The sequence below is a fragment of the Anopheles moucheti genome, chromosome 3, assembly GCF_943734755.1.
Source record: "Anopheles moucheti chromosome 3, idAnoMoucSN_F20_07, whole genome shotgun sequence".
NCBI classification, from domain to species: domain Eukaryota; kingdom Metazoa; phylum Arthropoda; class Insecta; order Diptera; family Culicidae; genus Anopheles; species Anopheles moucheti.
Genome location: NC_069141.1, coordinates 34,326,737 through 34,350,444, shown reverse-complemented (window position 1 = coordinate 34,350,444; position 23,708 = coordinate 34,326,737). Strand labels below are relative to the sequence as shown.

At 44.1% G+C, this 23,708-nt stretch overlaps 2 protein-coding genes across 3 annotated transcripts; one reads left to right on the top strand and one right to left on the bottom strand.

Moving 5' to 3' along the window:
* Window positions 1–5,838: 5,838 nt before the first annotated feature.
* On the top strand, window positions 5,839–6,804 carry LOC128301465 (uncharacterized). Its single transcript, XM_053037966.1, has one exon. It carries the CDS (start codon window positions 5,839–5,841, stop codon window positions 6,583–6,585), a length of 747 nt encoding a protein of 248 aa, XP_052893926.1. The 3' UTR covers window positions 6,586–6,804.
* A 173-nt stretch (window positions 6,805–6,977) lies between these two features.
* LOC128301464 (probable basic-leucine zipper transcription factor M) lies at window positions 6,978–23,266 on the bottom strand. Of its 2 annotated transcripts, XM_053037964.1 has the most exons (4): window positions 23,125–23,266; window positions 21,640–21,942; window positions 21,464–21,565; window positions 6,978–9,295 (listed from the first exon to the last, which is right to left on the bottom strand). In XM_053037964.1, the coding sequence occupies exons 2-4, from the start codon at window positions 21,791–21,793 to the stop codon at window positions 8,175–8,177; spliced, it is 1,377 nt and encodes a 458-aa protein (XP_052893924.1). In that variant the 5' UTR covers window positions 21,794–21,942; window positions 23,125–23,266; the 3' UTR covers window positions 6,978–8,174. The 2 variants fall into 2 exon arrangements, with proteins under 2 accessions (XP_052893924.1, XP_052893925.1); XM_053037965.1 differs by lacking the exons at window positions 21,464–21,565; window positions 21,640–21,942; window positions 23,125–23,266 and adding an exon at window positions 14,861–15,195.
* Between the last annotated feature and the right edge of the window lie 442 nt (window positions 23,267–23,708).

The following is a 23,708-nucleotide window of genomic DNA, read 5'->3' as shown; positions in this document are numbered from 1 at the left end:
TATATGTAATATAATTAATTATAATGGTAGTATTAGCAATCATTAGCATATGATGTACCTTAGAAAATGGAATTAAATCCTTAACGAAGCAGTCTTATAAAAGAATCCTAACAGAATCAAAAGCAATCGATTAACCCCACTTCATTCGAATCTGTTTACATTGACAAAACAATTCCACCAAACGGAATGGGTGGGCTATTATTCACTACCAAAAGGCGATTCCCAAGACGATGGTTTCCTTCCCGAGCATTTCCTTGGGGTGAGAGGACATCAAATAGTTAGCGAGTCAAACCACTGCTCGTGCTGTTGTTTAACACGAAGGGTGTAATCATCAAATACACTGGGTGGATAATTTTCGTACGATTGTCATCAATCATGCATCCTGCCGCGAGCTTCCTCTAGCGCTTCACCACCCGGTGCCATTCGGGTGGACATTCACGTTCACGACTCACCAGCACCACAATCAATTAGCAGTGGCGCCACGGCAAAGCGCACCAAAAACGGACACTGGATCGCTAATTAGCATCGAACAATGAAGTTTCAATTTCACAATAATCGACTTAGCAGGGATTCAATTTCTTTGCCACACGGTCCGCCACTGAAGACAGAGGGCTTCCTTTTGAGGTGGCCCGGCAGAGCATTCCGACACGGTTCACCCTTTCTGAACTTGTCGTACTGCGTGTTGGAAGTTTGGTAGCAAAACAACCCGCACTGTTGTTAGTGTCCTTTGGCGTCTGGGTTTGGTGGAATTTTTGGGAGGAATTGAATACGTTACACAAACAACGGTTTGCGTTTGAATGTAAGGATTCGTCAATTTCATTTGATGATCGATCATTGAATAGCGATGCTGGTGGTAAGATAATTGTGTGCATGTACTGCTCTATCTCTCTGGAAGAATTAGTCAGTCAACTGTTTATAACTTTATAACACTTTTTGTAATTTAACAAGCGATAAGCACTAGTTATTGAAGAGTAGCTTTGAATGTTGTCAAAATTGTAAGGGATGATATTCAAGATGAATTACGTATTGCATACCTTTAGGCTCATACACTCGACAGGCTCAAGTCATTTAATTTTTTTAGGTTTTGTTTATTTTCATTATTTTTATTTCACACATTTTTTTATAGTGGAAACACATTTTACTTAAATAAACATTACCCTATACTGTATTGTAAGTTTCTTCATATTTTCAATTCACTTTTGACATCGAACATTACCATTATACAGATTCTGTTTACAACATGAAACCTTAGCAGTACCATTGAGCGTGATGAGTGACTGAAGTGAAGTGTCTCTTGTATATCACACACCAAAAAAGGATACGTTTCGTGTGAAATAATTAGTTTTTGGGGATTTAAATAACAACAAACGAACTATTGAAAGAGCAAAACAAGAATCAATTGCTCTTTACGGCTTCCGTAAGTATCGAGTAGTATGCGTAGTGTGCACTGAAGGCATTAATCTAACTATTAAGATGGATGTTTAGTATATTTTAGTAGGTTTCCCTTTGTATTATACACTAAGGCGATGTAATGAATATATATGTGGAAGTATATTTACAGTTAATTAACTTGTTGCAATTTCTCGCACACGAAATCTCTTGGCCTCAAGCTTTCGTCTTCAACTGCTAAAGATGCTCATTTTATCGGCAATCCAACGACTGCACTAAACCGATAAACGATATTGTTATCGTCACCCTTTTTTTCCTCCATTTGGAAACACAAATGGGAAATCGATGTCGATTGGTCTCATAACCACATTGGCTTATGGTATAAAATGAAACCCGCCCTTTGTCGTTTTCGATGCAGAATAATAAACTCATTAGCACTTGCTACCGAATGCTTTCGTTTGCGCTGTTGTAGGTTTGGCAATTTAACACTCACCCATTTATGACCGGTCGACCCAAAACCGTGCCGCGCTTTCCCACTTTCAAGCCGGGTAATGGTTAAACCCTGTTACGGTACGGAACTTCGCACCGGTTTCATCTTTTAATTGCGTTAGTTTTTCAATTTCCACCCAACAAATCAACCGGCCCGTTGGATACAATATTGAATTGTACATCCAGCACCTGATGCTGCATCGAATGCAACCGGAACGCACCAGCGTAACAACACCACAATGAACGCGTTTTTGTTGAGTGATGAAGATGCATCGCAGAACCGTTGCTGGTGAATAGGGTTTCGAAAGCTGACGAAACTCGGTGTCGTAAGGAGGGCAAGAACCTGGTCCAACCGATGGTTGTATCGCCGACGGGGATGATGCAGATTTGCAAATGTGTTTTATGACGCAGTTGCATTCTTTTCCCGACTCGTTCGCAATGTTTGGAATGGGATTTCTGTCAAAACAGCTTTTGAAGTGCCAACAGCAATCGGAATTCCATTTTTCCCTTCTTGTTGCATTTACTACCGTGAAGATGTTTTACTTTAGCATACAGCTGGCATGATTGATTTAGAATGTACGCATAAAAATGTTTGATTGCAAGATTTTGACTCAAATGTGTTTAAAGCTGCTTAAAGAAAAATGTGTCTTAAAATCTTAAAGAGAAACCTAATGACCGCTAACGCTATCAGTGTGACGTCATTCAATTCATATTTGGTTTACTCGCTTCTGACATGCTGATAACCCGGTTGGTTGTATGGCAATCCTCTTATTACATGGCCAACAATTAAATGTTTAGCTAGGATAATTATTTTGCATACCAGGTATCCTTTAAATGTGATTTTTTGTTCATTCATTTATTTATTTAAAGAAGACATGAAAAGAGAACACAAGCTCTTCATCTAAAGTATGAAAAAAATTGAGATGATAATAAATGTTCGCAGCAACTGCAACATGAAACTCTGAACAATGCAACTGAGCAAACAACCCCAGTATATTCCTTAGCCGGAGACAGGAATGATGTTGTTTGAAGTATGTCCGGTGGTTTCATTTGACGAGTATGCAGCACGTGTTCAGATCGTGCTCGAATGAACACATGTTTTTGCGAAAGTTCGTTTCTGCTTTTTGATCTCCCGCTAAACATATTTAAACGAGCCGTTTAAGTCCCACGATGAAAGTCACCTAGAAATCACTTGTTCGATAAAGATAAAATAGTAGAACTCGATGTAGATAGGAGAGCATCTTTATCGAGACAGAAAACTCGCCAAAAATGACCAGTTTGTCAAGCTCCTGATACCAGGAGAGCATCCAACGCAGGAGGATGCCTTTTCCGTGTCAATCGAGACAGAAAACTCGCCAAAAATGACCAGTTTTTCAAGCTCTGATACCAGGAGAGCATCCAACGCAGGAGGATGCTTTTTCCGTGTTTTTCGAGGCAGAAAACTCGCCAAAATTTACCAGTTTGTCAAGCTCTGATACCAGGTGAACATCCAACCCCGGAGGATGCTTTTTCCGCGTTTTTCGAGGCAGAAAACTCGCCAAAAATGACCAGTTTGTCAAGCTCTGATACCAGGAGAGCATCCAACGCAGGAGGATGCTTTTTCCGTGTTTTTCGAGGCAGAAAACTCGCCAAAAATGACCAGTTTTTCAAACTCTGATACCAGGAGAGCATCCAACGCAGGAGGATGCTTTTTCCGTGTCGATCGAGGCAGAAAACTCGCCAAAAATGACCAGTTTGTCAAGCTCTGATACCAGGAGAGCATCCAACGCAGGAGGATGCTTTTTCCTTGTTTTTCGAGGCAGAAAACTCGCCAAAATGACCAGTATTTCAAGCTCTGTTACCAGGAGAGCATCCAACGCAGGAGGATGCTTTTTCCGTGTTTTTCGAGGCAGAAAACTCGCCAAAAATGACCAGTTTGTCAAGCTCTGATACCAGGAGAGCATCCAACGCAGGAGGATGCTTTTTCCGTGTCGATCGAGGCAGAAAACTCGCCAAAAATGACCAGTTTGTCAAGCTCTGATACCAGGAGAGCATCCAACGCAGGAGGATGCTTTTTCCTTGTTTTTCGAGGCAGAAAACTCGCCAAAATGACCAGTATTTCAAGCTCTGTTACCAGGAGAGCATCCAACGCAGGAGGATGCTTTTTCCGTGTTTTTCGAGGCAGAAAACTCGCCAAAAATGACCAGTTTGTCAAGCTCTGATACCAGGAGAGCATCCAACGCAGGAGGATGCTTTTTCCGTGTCGATTGAGGCAAAAAACTCGCTAAAAATGACCAGTTTGTCAAGCTCTGATACCAGGAGAGCATCCAACGCAGGAGGATGCTTTTTCCTTGTTTTTCGAGGCAGAAAACTCGCCAAAATGACCAGTATTTCAAGCTCTGTTACCAGGAGAGCATCCAACGCAGGAGGATGCTTTTTCCGTGTTTTTCGAGGCAGAAAACTCGCCAAAAATGACCAGTTTGTCAAGCTCTGATACCAGGAGAGCATCCAACGCAGGAGGATGCTTTTTCCGTGTCGATTGAGGCAAAAAACTCGCTAAAAATGACCAGTTTGTCAAGCTCTGATACCAGGAGAGCATCCAACGCAGGAGGATGCTTTTTCTGTGTCGATCGAGGCAGAAAACTCGCCAAAAATGACCAGTTTTTCAAGCTCTGATACCAGGAGAGCATCCAACGCAGGAGGATGCTTTTTCCGTGTTTTTCGAGGCAGAAAACTCGCCAAAAATGACCAGTTTGTCAAGCTCTGATACCAGGAGAGCATCCAACGCAGGAGGATGCTTTTTCCGCCAAAAATGACTAGTTTGTCAAGCTCTGATACCAGGAGAGCATCCAACGCAGGAGGATGCTTTTTCCGCCAAAAATGACCAGTTTGTCAAGCTCTGATACCAGGAGAGCATCCAACGCCGAAGGATGCTTTTTCCGTGTTGATTGAGGCAGAAAACTCGCCAAAAATGACCAGTTTTTCAAGCTCTGATACCAGGAGAGCATCCAACGCAGGAGGATGCTTTTTCCGTGTTTTTCGAGGCAGAAAACTCGCCAAAAACGACCAGTCAAGCTCTGTCAAGATTCAAGTAGTGGCGTTATGGTTCTCCTTAACAAACGATTACAAATACAAACGATTATATTTAGACTAGCTTAACGGCCCGGTTACAGGGCTACGCAACAGAACTCTGAGCTGTACGCAAGACTTCTTTCTTTCCGAGACTTTGCTGGTGTTTGTTTAATCATGGAGGAAGTCTTTCAACACAAATGCTTGCTTTTCAAATGCTATGCACAAATGCTGTGCATAACACAAATTATTATTATTATTTAAAAATTGCGTGGTTTGCTATTAAATGCGTTGTTTTTTAAAATTAGAGGCCCCAACTATAATTCCACCCTGGGCCTCCAAGGGGATTGATCCTCCACTGCCTTTGGCTATTCTTTTTTGGAAGCGGTTGCTTCCTCGGCAGGTTAAGGGTAGATCTAGCAGATGCATAGAACAGAATAACCATATGTAGCCATAACGATTGGCGAAGAACACGCTTCATTTATGTCCAACTATCAAAGCACAGGACATTGAATCCCATCGAGCATTTGAAGCTGCAAAGTGTTGAAGATTATGAGGATTTTAAAGTTCTTTCAGTGTTTGAAACGATATGCTGATAATCCGATTGATTGTATGGCGATCCTCTTATTACATATATAGCCAATCAATATGCGGAACAATTACAATCAAACCTTCCTTTTGGCAATTTAAATTTTAATGATTTTGATTATCAAGCACAATTTCTATTCTGTTGATAATTTGAAGGGGATTTCCGGCAGACGAACCCTGCACATTTGATGTCAAGTAAAAGCCAAACAATGCCCCGATCATATGATTGTCAACGTAAACAAAACACTAGTTGACTCCGTCCAAATTATCTGCCCTTCGTAGTTTGTTCGTTTGTCTGTGCAGTGTTGTGTTCCGCGGCATGAAATGGAGCTGCTCGCATTGGATGAGGATTCGCTGATGGAAATATTTTCCTACTTCTGCTTCAACGAACTACTAGTGCTGTCTTCCGTCTGCAAACGTTTTCTGCACCTGTGCCAGCGGCATCTGCGGAAAATACGTCACTTCGAGCTCGACTACCGAAGTGTGGCGGGACGCGAAAATTATCCGGAGTATCTTCGCAACGTGTTTACCAGCCTTGGACCAACGCTGGAAGCGTTCCGCTTTTCCGGTGGATACATCATGGACGAAACATTAAAACAGCTCATTGTGGACGGTGTGGCCGAACACTGTTCGAACTTACGCCACCTAACCATCAACTATACGATCCTTAACGAGCAGCAGCTGCGATCGCTGGCCGTCCTGTTGGATACGCTCGTGCATCTTGATCTTGGTCGCTGTGATCTAACCGACAAAAGCTTGGGAGAGTTCCTGCGATCGCGACCACTGAAACTGCAGACATTGGCCATACCGGGGAACACTAATTTGTTGGGTGCATTTTTCAAAGATTGGACCACGGCGTATGATTTGCAGCAGCTCGATTTAAGCTATTGCTTTTCGTTGAATGTGCAAGAGATGGATGAGTTCTTGACGCACCATGCCAAGCGTTTACGGGCGGTCGATGTTACCGGAAGCCTATGGTTGCAGCGCAACAAGGATATCTTTGGGAAGGATGACCGATCGATAACGATGGGAACCAACCTACCGGTGTTGGAATACTACAAAGCAGGCTAAAGCTAAGGCTAAGAAGCAGTCTTTGAGACAGCAAACAATTCATTCCAAAGCTACAGAAACCCTAGTTATTGTGGCTGTAGTAATTGTTGAAGTTAATGTTGAGTAAGATAATTTTGAAACATTTCTTACATATTAGTTCAAAAGTGCCTGACACAATCGTTGTGTCAAATTAAACAATTGTTGCTGATAGATCAAGTACTGAAACTAGAATCATTAGAACAACCGTCACTCCCTACTATTGGTGATGATCTCATCACATCGAAGTAGTCATACAATTTGAAGAAAAGACGCGATCGAACACGGTGCGAAACGGATTTTACTCACCTGTTTCGATATCTCATCACGACGATCGAAGCCCAATGTAACAAAAAACTCAATGACACGAAACGATTTTTCTTTCCCCGTAGGTAAGGGTTTTTAATTAAAAAAAAGCATATACGGGGTTTTATTTTCTGTGATCTTCATTTTTCCTTTCTGTGTTTACACATCGTATTGAATTTAGTCTGCCAAATTTGTGCCTTATAGTTAAAACAGAAAAAAACATAAAATACAATCTATATATGTAAAATGGGTGTGTAAGGTAATGCTTTACAATTTATCTTTTTGCCTTTTTGTTTCATTTCCTTCCGAAATAATACGGGTTTTGTTTTTGAAATTGCCAGCACATTTCATTTTCACTCACAAATGTAAACCAAAGTTCAATACGATCCTTGCCAGAGAGCATGCAGACACCACGAAGAGCCACCAGTAGCGTTCTGCAGAGCTTCGGCACAGCATCACACTGCACGCCATACACAGATATGCACTGGAAAGTTCTCGCTGTGTCTGCAGGCGGCAAAACAATACGGTTAAAATTTGTTTTTAAAAACAAAAAGACAAATGATGCCCGCAAACGTGTGTGTATGTGTGTTGTTAACGGCTAAAACAATGTCCACTAGCGACGGTATGCGATTCCGAACCATGTTACGACTTCCCTACGATTAACTGCAATGGTAATGATCGATCGATAGAACAAACCCGCACAGCAAAACAGTTGCATTGCGCGCCGCGGCAAGTGTTGGGCATACCGGAGACAAAACAACCGCCCATCACTTGCCGGGCTAATGCAAATGCTACCACACTGTTCGTCTCCTACTGACTAAGATTCTTCGACTTCTCACGACAGTTCCTTTAAACACTGAGTCTCACGGTTCTATTCCAGCACGGAGAGGCATTCTTTGTCTGTGGATGTGTCTTTTGTTGCCGTCGAGAAAGGAATGAAGATATGCTGTTTGTTTTTAAAATCTAGTGTTCCTCATGATCGTGCCCTCCCATCGCGTGTGTCAAACCTTTCGTGAAAAGATTCAACAGCAGAACACAATAGTCGGGATGATCTGGATCGACAGGACATACGATTTAACGACGATTACTAAACTGTCTCTACTAGAAGGTACGTGAATGTAATAAGTATTTTCAGTGTTACGTTTGTTACGCGAACCATCTCTACTGAATGTTTCATTCCGATTTTATATTGCTTTGCTACTGTTAATGATAAAATTACCGGTAAGAGAGATGCAAATGTAAATGTTGTTTTGCGGTAGAGTCGATTTTTAAATCTTAGATTTCAGAAGTTCGCGCAACAAATTCTTAATGCATCGTATGTCGCGCCCGAGTTCTTTCGACTCACTCTTCAGCTTGTCATTCCTTTCGCGCAGAATTTCCTCCACATTAAGAATCTCCTCTATTTCCGCCTTTTTCTTCTGGCGATACCGTGTAGCAGCGTTCTTGTTCTGCTCCTTTTTACGCGACTTTTTCTCCTCAATGCCACGGCCACGGGAGCTGCTGGTGCTGCCATTCGGTCCGGTACGCTTTTTCGTCACAGCGCCACCGTTACGGCCGTTCAGCTTTTTCGCCTTCAGTGGGCACCAGTCCTCATCGTCACCATCGTTGCGGCTACTACCGTAGTAAGCGGACGATTCAGCCGAATCGCTGTAGACCGGCGATTGGGCAACCAGGGACGATGTCAACGATGCAGGCGACATGGAGCCACCATTTTCGATGGATCCGATCTCGGAAGAATCGCACGACTCGTCATCATCTCCGTCGTGGTACGTTTCACGCTGCAGGCTGAGCAAGATTTTTTCCATCTCGCTCATCTGCTGGGGCGTGTAGTTTTCGCCAAAGTTAAACAGAGTGGTCTCAATGTCGCTGGGAACTTCCTGCAGTTGTTCCATCGGTACCGCTTGCTGCTGGATACTTTCATTCACGATCTGGTTCGACACGCTGGAGAGCTCGCCCATGATGTAGTAACCGTTGTGGTTGGTGTCGTTGGAACCCTGGAACGATACCTGTTGCTCTTGCTGCAGCAATCCTTGTTGTGGCGCATACAGCTGTTGGAACTGTTCCGGTGACTGTTGCTGTTGCTGCTGCTGCGATATCGTGACAGTGTTTAACGGCATCTGAAGTGGAAGGACGCAACCAACGACACCGCCAAATGACGACGATTGGGGCGGCGTTTGCGGTGGCGTCAGGTGGTTCATCAGCTCCATATTACCGGGCACATATTCGAGCTCCATCAACACTTCGGTTCCAGCCGAGCACCCGGTCTTCGACTCCGGTTGTTGCGGGAAGTCGTAAAATTCATCTTCCCCAATTGTTGACGGTGGACCGTAGTTAACAAGCTGCACGGACTGGTTCGTCGATAGCTTCAGCTTATCATCGTAGCATAGATCTAAAAGGAGGAGTAAAGATAATGTTAATTAATTAAATGTTTATCCAGAATTTAAAACACAAGCCAAAGAACTCTAAACGGTATCGATTATACAGAGTGATGAATAATCAAAAAGTTTCCATTACTGGAATGAACAAATCCTATGTGTAATAAATAACAGAAACACGTCGTGAGTTTGCAGATACGGTAAGGTAGAAACAAGACAAGAGATAAGGTTCGTTGCAGTTCAAACCGGATGGTCACAATTTGGACCATTCATCAAACCGGCTATGACTTCTATCAACATCACCTTTGACCGTTTACAACAACCCTCGCCTATTCGCTTTTATCTCTAGACGTCAATACTTGCAATAGCAGAAGTGGCCATCGATGATCCGTGCTAGATTTTGCGAGACATATAACCATAAATTGAATTCATTTCGGGAAACTTTTCACCATTTGCTTAATTATCTATCGCCACAAATTAGACAGAACGTGGTACAATAGCACCCCTTCTGTTGGGCATGTATTTATGTGCTTTTATGAGTCACGCACAATCGCTGGAATGCAATCAACATAATATTGTAGGCTTTAGACTTGAAAGCATCACACGAACACTACGATAATCATTTACCTCAAACACTGAGATAACACCGATAAGATACTATCCAGTTGGACAGTTTGATTTTTGCGATATGATACAGTGACCGATTAGCATTGGGTGCGAAACAAAATATCCCTCTTGGCAACAATCCATACATGAACGTTTATGTTGCATATGCTGTCTGCCCATAGGCTACGCCGCCTAGTCGCAACTTTATGCAATCGGATACAAAGCTATAACCTTCTTCATGCAATGGCTGTGTCGGGGAATAATTATTTTGGAATTAATCCTCCAAAAACCGACCCCATAAATCGATCCATTTTTCATAGCACTACTTTCTCCCACTGTCCACATCTCGAACAACTTTCAACCACCGTCATCGCTGAACGGAATTCAAAAACACCGCATCGTACGACCGACGGAAATCGCATCGTTTCATCCCTTTGCGTTGGCCTACCTTCGCGGGGAAAGTGATAGTTAAACATTTCCGCTCGTTATGTGCAGCGTAAGGCTTTTGCGTTGCTCGCGCGATTCGGCACGAGGGATCTGATGCAGACCGCCCGGGGCACCGCCTGCACAGTAGCAACAGCAGCAACAGCGACAATCCCGGGACACCGTGCAGCAGTGTACCAACCCGTCACAGACCGGACGGAATGATGATGATGACAACGACGACGACGACGACGTGGATGAGAACGGCGTTCCAACACCTGCCAAACAACCGTGCAGCGATTCGTAAGCGTTTATCTTCATTGACACAAGCGGGTGTCTGTTGTCTGCGCTTCTCAACGGTAGCTGGGGATTTGGGCGCGATGCAACAGACCAACGCGCGCTTCACGCTTATATCCTTGCTTTATACGGCGATGATCACACCACGTATCTTCAATACTTGGGGGTTGCTACCCAACCAAACGAAAACAAACTCCACCGCGACACCGCAACAGCAATAGTCCAAAATTTCCAGCGTAGCTCAGTTCCGGCCAAGCTTCACAATCATGTTACAACGCTCAATGCGATACGTTATTTCGGCGGATGAGTGTTGCTTCCTTTCGCCCATCGAAATCTTTCACTCGCGCACACACTGCAACAGCGCACACTAGCGGTCGGCTGTGAACTAACGGCTCCTTGCAAAACCGAATCGGACACACGATCCCTCGATTGTTCCTCAGTGCAGAGGTTCAGTGTGAAACGCATCCCACCATCCCAGCATCCCATCGGCGCTTATCGGTGGTTTGAACCCCAGCGATGATAAGGGAGGGCGGCGACGGTGCCGCGGTAGTGCACGATCTTGAACCATCCTCTGCCAGGGGTTAGACAATAAATAAGAGATTTGCCAATGACACACACACCCATACAGATGATGGGACGTTTAGTGTGCTTTTTTGTTGTTGTATAAAGTCCCCATAGTAGAATGCTCTCATATACTGCAGCAAAGTCGATCATCTCGACCCCTCTTCTTCGAAGATGCGCGCTAAAACGAAATGCAAAAAAAAACATCTCACGCCAACTGTTGTGCTTGTATTGGGACCCACTATCAGGAGGATGCATCAATTTCGGGGACAATGGTCTTCCTTTCCAGTGGAGTACGCGGTGGCATCGACATCCTTTCGCTCGTAGGTTCATGGTTAGCGGGGTCGTCACGCAACAAAGTCCGTTTGTGTAGCCTTTCGCCATACATCATCTTTTTAATCCAGCCACATAATCAGGGACCTTTCGCTTCATTGCACTAGTTGCGCGCTTCATGTTTCTAAACCTAATCGAGACGGAACCTAAAAACGGAAGAACAAAGCACCGTCCCGCGTTCGCGAATCGTCTTTTCGTCCCCAGGGATGAGGAGCTTGATTAAGTCGATGACCCATTCAAGGAAGCTTGTAACGGCGCAATACGAATTTCTGCACCACTGGACCGGGATTCTGTGCAAGGTCTTTTTGGGTCATAAGTCGGCATATTCTGCAAGCGGGAACGTTGTTCCCGACATCCTCTATCACGCGTAGAACACGTGAAGACATCTTTATGCTTTTACTTTTTTAAATCGGCCATTCGAGTGCCGTCCAGGTTTTTGTGGAGGGTTACCACAATACAACAAATAGGTAGTGCTGATCGTCGATCTTCTCGATCGATCGATCACTCATATTAGATCAGTGTGATGGCAGTTGGTATCGACAAGTGTCATGCAAGTGTAGTAGCTTCTATATGACAGAACTACGGCTAATCTTCATGTATTTGGCACGTACTACCCACCGTGGGACTCATGTAACTGTCAATACTTAGTTATTATGTACTTTTCGCCTATCACTTCTGAGGACTGCCTGTAGCTTTTTTTCAAAAGATTCTTTTAGTAAAAATAGTATCAATTTTTCCTCTTCTCTCTCTCTCTCTCTCTCTCTCTCTCTCTCTCTCTCTCTCTCTTTCTATTTTCTCTTGAACCCATTTAAAATTCATTACGTATTTTAAACGTACTGACCTACTTTTAAGACACCGAAGCCCTCAATTCGCTCAGAATCAAAACATTGAAGAAATAGAAAGGCAAGGCCAGCAGGTCAGTTCCTTGATAACTTGCACTAATACACCATGCATAACGCACATACACACCCCGTCATTTGGGGAACTTGAGCTACAACAAAGCGTTGCGTGACTAAGGGTTATTGGCTTATGCGATGTTTTACGCGCTGTCCGAATGTTCCCCGGGTAATGTGTCTCACACTCACGCCTCCTAATACCTTAGGAAGACTTCCAACCCGGTGAGTGCAGTTGGAACTGTTGTAGAGAGAATTGAATTTGAAGAAGGAAAATAAAATGAAAATGAATGAAATTCTTCTGCTGTATTTGATTCTCCAACGTACGGATTGGAGGTATGTACCATTTCCATCTCGCGAATAAGCACGGGAGAGGCAGTGTAACACGGCTACCCAACTGCGTACTTGACTTGACGTAGATTATCGATACATAAATATTCATCGTCAGCGAAACGAACTTCAACTTGTTCTACTTGCCCCTGCGATGCACCCCTCACCGTGTTACGGGCCACCAACTGGCTCTAGAGAGCCAACTGGCAAACTTCAACCCCTTGGTAGAACTCAACACGCGCTAGTAGTACGTACGAAACAAAAAAAAACCTGTTCTTGGGCAAACAAACAATACCTTGTAGCAAACATGAAGCGACTACTACCACAACCGTCAAACAATGCTTATTACACAGGTGTAATGCAGCCGCGATTGGCTTTTATGGATTCAGATTCCAGCGATAGCTATTTGCTTTCTTACGCATATAGATATATGCCGGGACACCAGCGAGTGACCGGGATAAGAGGGTTCCGAACCGGTTCAATGCAGTTTCTTGCACATATTTAGAGCACAACCGTCACAACCCATTCTGACCAGCGCCAGTTGGGGTTGAAAAAATGTCAGGAGCCGGTTTAACCGAAGCAGAGCCAGAACGGAACACATTTCAATCGATGTGTCGCGTCGGAGGTTTTGTAAAGTATGGACCGCCGTTTACCCGCCATAGCCATTCCCTTCGTGGCGTGGACACCTTCCACGGCATTTACCACGACTGACCGGCGGTTAAAACAAGCCACCACCTACATCAACAACACCGATGAAGCTAGCTGGATTCAAAATTTGCATTGATAATGCTGTTTCGCTAATGGCGTTCGCAGTGAGTTCACTTCCTTGCCGGCGGTACTTGGGGAAATCCACCCCCTCCTTGTAGATTCCCTTCTCGTTTATAAACCGATCAAGGGTACACGCCTCGGCGAGCTACTGGCATGCGATGCAATGCATGCCTCATGATGAACTTTTTTTGATGGGAAAATCAGCACTATTCAATAATAGTAAAACACGGCAGAGCGCGCGTGTGGTTTGCACGTAGTAAAGCACGCTTTCCATTCATGCGCAATGTTCGTGAACGTTCAGGTTCCTCCTGTGTTTCGAACAGGTGTGCTAGGGAAGTAGTAACGCATTAGTGACGCAGGGTTTACGCAACACAATTTTAAAGTCAATACTCAAATTATTTATCGGAAACTAAGCTCACATCTGACTCTTTATGGCTAAGCTTGAATCTCGGAGTTTAAATTTCAAGCGTCCCGATAATGTAATTACCTACTGAGAAATACTCAGTGGGACTTTTATTTTAAAAAAACTCATCTAGGCCCTTCCACTTTTTGTGTTTTGATATTCTGAGTTCCAGAATGTATATAAATAGATCCAGAATTTCCAGAGCCTCGTCAGAATTCTAAACCAATAAAAGAACCCTAAACCGATGGAAAGCCTACGATGCCTGACATCACTACTCGATCAACGTCCACCGAGAGAGCGCCCTCTATCGGTAACCTAATTTTGGGTGAAATCTAATCTTTCCCCACTCCTAATCATTTGCGCAGTTCTGGTCATTGCGTTTACCCACTTAGTCATGGTAATGTCAATCAATAAAATAAGGGCATGCGAGCATGCGGCACCGATCGACCGACAGATGGTTTTGCGTAGGATGGGCAGCATCAACTCGATCGTTCTTGTACTGACCACAAAAAAAAACGCACACGATGGAATGTTTTGCCACTTATCAGTCGCAAGGTTCGGACAGGCCCAACTCACAACAAAGGCCATCATCGTAGAAGCCCGTTTACCATATTCTTGCTTATTTCTTTTGCTACATTAACCACCGAAGCGTTGCTGGCCTGGGGTGTACTTCTTCAATAACAAGGCGTCGAAAAATCCATAGCACCTATACGCGCTATGCCAATGCTTTGGTAGAACAACATGAAAACCAACGCTGGAAGAACAAGCGGTGCTGCAAAACTGATAACCGAACGCAACTGATAATGTTGCGCCTTTGCTTAATTTGCATTTGCAAAGAGCCATCTCATATGGACAGGTTTAAAGTGGTTGAAAAACGAATCTTTCCGTCCCCGGTGGAGACGTAGGTCATGTTATACATATTGATCATTTATCACGTCGAAGGACCTTCTGCAAATCATACTAACCATAGACATTCATCCTTAGGGCGAATGCTGGTATGGATTTCGTGGGTGGTTGATGATTGTTGACGCTTTGCTGCTGCCGCTGACCTAACTATACCTAACAAGAGTGGACGCTTTATGTTGGGATTTTTGTTTTCTAATGGCAAGTTCTACTATGACTAAAGTTCCCTTTCACCTGATACGAGTGAAGGTGATTTTGCCACCGTTTGGGGCTGTTGATCGTCTGCCCGCGATGTCTAGACACGGACTCGAGTGGCTCCTTGAAAATGTGAGTTCGTTCGAGCTTTAATTGCTTGCTTGATTGTTTCCTGTCCACTCTCCAGAACAATGGCAATCGGCCATTCAGTTTATGCGTAACGCTACTAATGTCTAGATTTAATCTCGTACCACTATATCCTACACGGGTTAAATGTAACTGTAACTTCGACTTTATAAATCGCTAACTAAAACATATCCACCTGGGATTCGAAAATATGGGCACAACAGAATTTCACAATGGACTACAGGAAAACGAACGTTTTCCCCGGAAAGAAGACACTGCTAGCGAGCGGGAAATTGTTTCCTGCTCCGCCAGTGTCCTGTAATGCGTACAAAAATAAGGATAACGAAACGTCAAAAGGCTCACTTAGGACCGTTTCCGGGGCGCAGAAAACCCCCACTGGCAGGGGGTGGGTTTAATAACCCGATTGATTAAATACCGAGAGATTGTTTTACGTTGCTGCAACTCGCCAACAATGACACTAAATTTAATTCGACCGCTATCGCACGCTAAACAAGAGAACAACAAGGAATTATTTATAAAACAAAACAAAAATACACACAGCAATTTTCGATCACAGATATTGTTTGCGTACCAAATGAGAAACCGAAAAACCCGGCGTATTGCACCGCCTTGCACCTTGCGGCTTTTTTTTTTGTTGTTGAGTATATGTGTAAAATTTGGCAAACGATTTGGCAGGTCCTTTTCGGCGCAAGAGCTTCTTTCGCAAGCTTTCCGTATCCTTCTTTTCTACGTTTTCTACCTGTGCCTCTTGTGCCTGATATAGGGGAGAGATAGATCAGGCTCCGTGGCTTACGTGTGACGATCGCGCCCTAATTTAAAAACAAATGCCCTAGAACAACCGCAAAGAGAGCTTTAATTGTGAGTGCTTTAATGCAGCTGATACGAGAAACTTTCTCGGTTATAGTTCTAACGTTTCACGCGTGTTATCTAATTAACAGTGTGTGTTGTTGTGTGTTTGTGTCTGGAAACCTCAATATTCGCAATTGCCCCCTGTTTCTAACGCGCAAAGGATTCAGACGGCAGCAGCAGCGGCAAGCTCGGGGCAGCGGCACACCACCAGTCGTCTCTTCACCAGCTTCTGGGAGTTGAACACGATCTCGCGATTCCAAGTGTATCGATAGGCCACCGCAACGACGGCCACGACGCTCATGCTCACGGGTGGTAACGGTAGCAGTGTGGGCCGAATTTTGCCAGCTCCGTTAAACCGGACGGTACGAACGGAAACGGTACGCAAACGTTTACATTAAACTTCCGGGTCGCCTGGTATGGCTGCTCCGGATATCACTAGACAGCGTACGGCTATCTTCCTCATACACTTGCAGCGATCGTTTGTGGACGAACACCACCTGGGGGGGGATACGCAATCGTTTCACTTTTCCTTTTTCAGCGCTGTGCGCACTTATAAGAAGCACGAAAACGTTAACCGTAGCACTGCTCCGTCAATAGAACACCCCGTCGTTAAGGCGCCGGAAGAAACTCCTTCACCGCAGCACACACTCAACGAGACTCAAGTAAGAAGAACACAACTGCCAAGAACAGCGGAAAGATCGCTTAACGCAGGCGCAAGCAACCACGCGGACGGGACTCAAACGACAGACTGAGCGCAACGCTGATTCGTGATCGCGTCGCGAGAGCAGCAACCATACACACGGTATTGGTGTGTGTTGGTGGGGTAGTTCTAAAGGTGAATCGACAATCACTCCTCCGATTCGATTTCTCATCCCCTAAACGCGTCGGGGGGTTGGTTTCGAGGCTACACGAGCCGAAACAAACACAACAATCACCACCACACATCGGCAGGAGTGTGGCACGGTGTGTGCGTCATCACACTGGGAACACTGTTCGACCACCATCAAAATGGCCACTCGCTACCCGCCGCTCGGGGGGGGGGGGGGTGCAAAAGCAAGCGTTCAGTGTGCTAGTGTACCAACCGCAGGCTCGCCTGCAGGCGAGAGCGAATCATCGCACTGAGAGCGAAAGAAACGCGCCGAAGAATACTATCAGCATTTAATCGGCAACCACCTCGGCACCGACACCAATGACAACGGTCCGTCAACCCTTAATTCTACCAACACCACCACCTCCAGCACGCATGTTCGGTGGACCCATACGCACACACCAATGGGGGTGAGAGTTGAGTTGAAAGCTGAGCTGTCTGACCGTTGTCTCATAATCGAAAGCCCACACCGGATCGCCGTGTATTGTGCGGGTAGGTTGCGCCTTGTTGAGTATTCCGATAAGCGACATCGCTTCCCAATATCTCCACACAAACCGTTGAGCTGTTTGGCTGTAAATACTGAAGTACATGTCAACGTGTTGTCTGATTTTACATAAACCCTTAACCCAATCCTCAATTTGGAAGGGTCTTCGAAACTGTGTCCCTGTTCGCCCTCTTTCGAACAATGACCACAACACCGGCACACACATAAAAACCTGAACCTGTTCCACCGCTTCCCGGTGAGCCTCAAACACCCTTTACCGGGGGTTCCTTTTCATTGGCTTCTTCCACCGTGAAGGCTAATGGTGCTGCTGCTACGTTTTGCAAGAGATGGTCATCAGCATTGGTACAGGTACCTCCTCTCAACAGCAACACGAGGCGTTAAGGTCTCTTGTCCGACCTGCGATAAGCTGGTTACCAGTTTTCAGCGCACAGCAGTGAAAAGAAAGAAACCGAAGCGAATCACCATATCGCTCATGGCAAGGCCGGAGGATAACTGCATGCAGACCTGGGGGCTTGGAATAACTTAACCGGTGCAATACTCCCCAGTGAAAGTCCACGCGTGAAGCGAGAAGGGGATGAGGATCACCTGTTTGCCGTGGGCCTTACTGGAACTGGTAATATTATTCGAGGCTACCGAATTAATGCTTTTAGACGTGCGGATCCACAAAAACAAAGAAGAGGAGATACTGAGATACTCGAGAGCTCTGGCGCGCGAGGAAGATTTGGAGATTTTCTTATGCAACGCACTTCGTTGTGTTGATGCTCACAACCAATCCATAATCATTTATAACGATGTCAGCAGGGACATACCTTCAAAATAGTAAAATGAAAACCTATAGGTTAAATTTCTTCCAGTCTTTGTGAATATTACCCTCCAATGTACATCGCAACAGTGCAGCAGCAACGCAATTCGCCCGCTATCAGGAGTGCAACAAAAGAGCCCACAAATCGTTCGTGATGGCAAACAATCGCGGCAATAGGTCGAACGCGATAGCGAAAGCCGGACCTTAACTGCCTTTTACCCATCCAGCGTCTCTCGGCTCTCGGTTGTGCAAATTCTCGTTGTGATCATCATGCTGCGTGGTCGGGTGAGATCATGTTGTATTCTACTTTCCACAAGACGAAAACATCCCTCACAGGAGGTCATCTCGAGTCCAGCACACATTTAGTTGACTCTATCGCTAGCTTATCAAACCCGGAGCGAGGTGGCGCACACACATTGCACGGAGCCTTCCGTTCCTTTTTCCGGCAAATGGAAAATTACAAGAAGATCAAGCCGAGTTGTTCACTTCGTAAAAGAGCAACAATTGTTGTGACGGTGCGCAACAAATAGCACCTTCACTGGAAAACAAATCATTTACATCCACTACGCGCCCATCGTGGAAACTTTTTCCCCAATCGTCCAGTTGTCACACTGCTCCCCAGCTGGGAAGGGGGTTGTGTCGCTCAGACATCCCTGCGACAGCGACGCAAATCCCCAATCACTGGCGTTCAATTAAATCGTTTAAATTATTTATCATTTACCAATGTAACGCACATCGACAACCGTGCTCGGATGTTGTTTGCCACCCCGCCCGGGGATGTATGCAAATTGAGACAGCATGTTATATTATTGGCCCCCAGTGATATTGAGACAAATCACTTCAAACAGCAGCACTGGCATGGGGACAGAATGTGATTGCAAGTGTGAGAGTGTGGACGACGACACGCAATCAAACGTGCTAGATTGCGGACGGATTGTGTCTGATTGACGTCCAAGCAGCATAACAGCAGAATAAAAAAAAACGCTCCCCTCATTACCACCCGTGATTTCCCTCTTGGTCTCCTCCGTTGGTGGACCATTTCAAATCCTTCAAAGGGATTTCCGGGCGATTGGAAAGGGCAACAATTTTACGTAAAGGGTTTCCCGAACCCTCACACAGCCGACGGGCAAAGGTGAGTTTTGTCCGGACCGGTTTTGGACGGAATTGTTTTATTTTCTTGTCACATTCAAAACAACAACTCGGTCCTCCCTTCCAAAGGCATGAGAAACGTAGTAAGGTTTGTCTTGTCACACCAGGCGTGCTGGGGGGAGGGACATCGTTTGCCACTATCAGCATCCACAATGCGTGCTTTTCTAGCAAAAGCTAAACGCTTTAAAGTAATCTCGATTGCGCGGTATGCTCGCAGTACAGGAAGCTAACTTGCCAAGGCTATATTCTCCCAAGCTTGACTATTAACATCGCGCTTCAAATTTTCAGACCAAACCGTATCTAATGAAATGTTTAGAAGATTTTCATTATAGCACAACCATGAAGGACTTGACCTAAGAGTTTACCGAGCTTTTTCCCTTAAGATACATTCGTTTTTTTTTGTTACTTTAGTATTATATCATCATTAAGTAGTTGTAAAAGTGTACTTCCGCCACTTATTACCATAATTGTTCCAAACGAGTTATTCGACTAACCAGATCAACCATCAGATTGCTACGCTTGTATGATAAACGTTCTATCACTTTGTCTAATTCGTGACCAATCATAGAAAGAACCGGTTGCAAACGAGCCGTGCATTCTAGCCGTGTAATCATGATTGATTAAGTGCTAATGTATTAACATATTGCACCTTCCATTACGAAAGCGCAAAAATATCCATCAACTGCTGGATCGCTTCGTTTCTTCTTGATCGATCTTACCGACATATGGACATAACGAGACAACACCTGAAATGTTTCTGTTGTGTAATGGCAACATCGCAATGCATCGTTTGACATATTTGAGAAGATGTACTATTGCTTCAAGTTGGACTTTCAAGTTGGAAAACTTTACGTAAAACGCTTCCTCAATTTGATCCTGTCCTTCGTCGAGTAAGAGATAACCAACACACTTCAAACAAAACCCATTGGGTTTGTTGTAGAACGTTGACTTTTTGCATTATTTATTATTTTATTATTATTATGATTTACATTAGTTTTGCTGTATACAGGCGGGAAATGTGCTTACTTTTCAACGTGTTCCTTCTACGGAGAATGAAACATCAAACATAAACACATTAAATAACGTCCAACCCGCAAACTCAAACTACCCCTCCTTAGAGAGGGGAGTATGTTTACTTCCTTTCTTTACGTGATCATGTAGCAGTCACGTGATCGCTTGAAGGAGCAGTAAAAGCCAACACGAACCAACACAAACAAACGTAAATATTTAATTGGCACGCTTGATAATGTGCGTGCGGTGATAGCAAAACCGATTTGCAGCATAGGTGAGTTCGCTCTGCTTAAAAAAAGTAAATTTGAAAGAAACCGGCTCCAACGAAGTCACTAACACGGCTCTGAACCTGCAAGACACAATCAACAGCGTGGAGAATGGTGTATTGAAACAACATTGAACCGCACCCTGAAGCACACTCTATAAAAAAGCATGAAGGAGCAGGTTTTTTCAAGTTTTTTTTTCTTGATCAAAGCGTTTTGCCCGATCTTTTCTATCATTTGCGCTACCTCAACAAAGAGCTTGCTCTTATTTGAGTAATTTTATTCAATGCATAGTAGTCATTCGTAGCCGAGTCTAGTAGCTTATTTACTTATTAATCCATGAAATATTTAATTAGGCTTGTAAAGGACTTAACATAACCATTGGCAAAATTTTAATATGATAATTTGAGTGATGAAATTTATAGACAATGCGATTAGGAACCCACATTGCAACTTTGACGCATAAAGTGGTCTCAACTAATTAACAGATTAACAAAAGCTGTCTATTATTCGATGATTTCACTATCAGGCAAAGAATTCGACTCGACAAGCTTTGGTGGGCTAGTCATGCCATTCGAATGGCACCGGACTGCCTAGCCAGATTATTCTTTATAAGTACTCCAATGCCAGAGAGGGTATTATGGTGTCCCACAGAAAGGCTGGAATACAGGGTTGGCCTACAACTGCGATGAACCGTGAGGGCAAGAACTTCAGCAGCAGGTCAAGACTACGTTAAAGTAGTAGCTCCGGATAAGGAAGTAAGAAAGATTAAAGCTAACATATTTGCTATTAACAATAAGTCATCTGTAACAATTTCAAGGCGATGTACTCATTGGGGCTGCTTGATACTATAACAAAGTTGAAACGTTGTCCTACCTTCATTCAGCTCTTCAATGGGAAATTGCAGTATTGCCAGTATGGATGGGTCGGGTTTCAAATCATCTTCTAAATCGCAGATTTCATTGTTGTAAAGGGGTTCTAAAATAAACACAAAATTCCATACCAGTTAATTTAGTGTGCCGTCTACAGGGACTCCAAATGCAAGTACACACCATTGCAGTAATCGTAAGTATCGTCGAAAATGTCCTCAGCAATACCATGCTGGGAATCCGATGGAGACGACGGCTCCATCTTGCCCTCCCAGTCGACGTTCGTCGGAAAGGTTGTGGGCGTCGTCAACATCTCCATTAATGATGCGGATTCCATTGGTAAGGATTGATAGCGAAGATGGTGATGATGATCCTCTAAATTGCTCTTGGGCAATGGTAAATGATGTTAAAGATTGTTCTTGTACGAAATCGGTGGCATCCGTCGCAGGGGACTTCATTTTGCTTGTTTGGGGTGCCATGGTGGCTCTAAAATGAAAGAAATAAAACAAAAATGTTAGTACAGTTCGAAACGCAGACATACGCCATACGTGAACGACGCAACAAAAATCCCCTAACTAATTATTGCGCTATCAAGCTGTCCGATCGAAAATCGGAATGTAAAAACAAATACTAAAACATCTGGCATATCTCTTATCACTCGCATCATCGCACTCGACAGTAAACAACCGTGTTCGGTTTCGATAAGCCTTCACCCCAACCATTCGTTCGTCATTTTCAAGAGTTCGATGTTAAGAAAATTGCTTCAGGTTCCCAAGTAACGTTCCCACACTACCATGATGAGGATGAGTCACGCAAGCTAGAGATCATGAAAATATGCGACGACGACTTGCTGTACGCATGCATGCTAAATGCGTATGTGTTTGTTAGGGATTGGGGAGGTGGAGCATCATGTTGAAAAAGTGCTTCGTCATTCGCATAGCATTAGTGACGCTAATAGCAGCATCACGTCACCCACTTCATACACGGAAGCCGGTGAACCACTATTGCGAAAAAGTTGTGAAATAAAGCTCAACATAGGATGAAGATTGTTTCGCTCCTAGAAGATACTGACATGCATGCTTTGAGTGTGAAAAGAGGTAAAAGTAGGTCAACATAAACTGCAAAGCGTGAGTGGGGAACATAGAAAGCAAACTGCAGTAGTTGTACAAGTGGAAATCCACCGTTTTTTTTTTTTCAATCACAAGTGTGTGGCGAGCTATTGGCCATAAACCAGTTTTATCTGCTGATTCACTGGGGCCCTTTTTACCGCTACATCTGTTCAAGCTCTACCTTCTAAACACCCCAAGCCAAACTTGAATTGCACGCGTGCGCAAAGGGCATTACATCATTTTATACCAAAATAAATTTCCCTCGCTTTTCCCGAATTTCCGGCACTGTCCAATAAATGCATTGTTTTCCTTTCATTTGACACCCGATTAGGGGTGTTTCAACCCCGCTAGGCGTACAAATTCTTGCATTATTCGGATGCAATTGACACACCCCCATCCCAACCCCTGTTTTCCATGCTCAATGCTGCGAAGTGCGAATGTATGTCGCGTAGCCAATTTTTTCACCACCCTGCGTCATGCCCTTTGCCAACACAAACGCACCAACGTTGCAGCTCTGGTACGCAATATTTCGTTGAAAATTCACCGTGACAATACTTACAACTCGTTTAATTTCATAATGATTGGGTGTACTTTGGGCACCGGAGTGCGCTTGCTTTGCAGCTCGTCAATTAATCCATTTTTCACCTTTTAATAAGCACAACACAAAATTTCAATACGTTCGTTCTTTGTGGCTGCATTTGGGAAACTGAATCCGATCGGGCTGTGTAAACTACAGCGCGCTACAGATGACGCAAGCACGCTGCGTAGCGAAGGTTAGCTCATGACATTCCACTGGGTGCCATGTTGGTTTTACGAATTGATGATTGTGGTGAATATCTAGATTCACCTTCCCATACGAATTCCGTCTTTGTGAAAAAACAGTAGTAATTATACTACTGAATTATTTGTCAATTATACTATAATATTATCAAATTATTTAAAACAAAAGCTACACAATTTTGCATTGATTTTGCTTTTCTTAAGTTTCCTATACGGTTTATTCTAAAATTGCACGTTCTATTCACGATATAATGCTTACAAATTGAGCACTCGCATTATTACATTTGTACCCATCGAGCCAAATTATAGATCAAACAGAAAAAGGTCTTCAAATTCATAATTATGTTATGAAAGTAAAATTCA

Bases quoted from the DNA above. Each gene is read 5' to 3' on its own strand.
- LOC128301465 (XM_053037966.1), top strand. From the start codon at position 5,839: ATGGAGCTGCTCGCATTGGATGAGGATTCGCTGATGGAAATATTTTCC.
- LOC128301464 (XM_053037964.1), bottom strand. From the start codon at position 21,793: ATGGAATCCGCATCATTAATGGAGATGTTGACGACGCCCACAACCTTT. The intron at 21,566-21,639 runs GTGTGTACTTGC...TGTTTATTTTAG, and splicing joins TACTTACGATTACTGCAATG to AACCCCTTTACAACAATGAA. The intron at 9,296-21,463 runs GTAGGACAACGT...TCCTCCTTTTAG, and splicing joins CATTGAAGAGCTGAATGAAG to ATCTATGCTACGATGATAAG.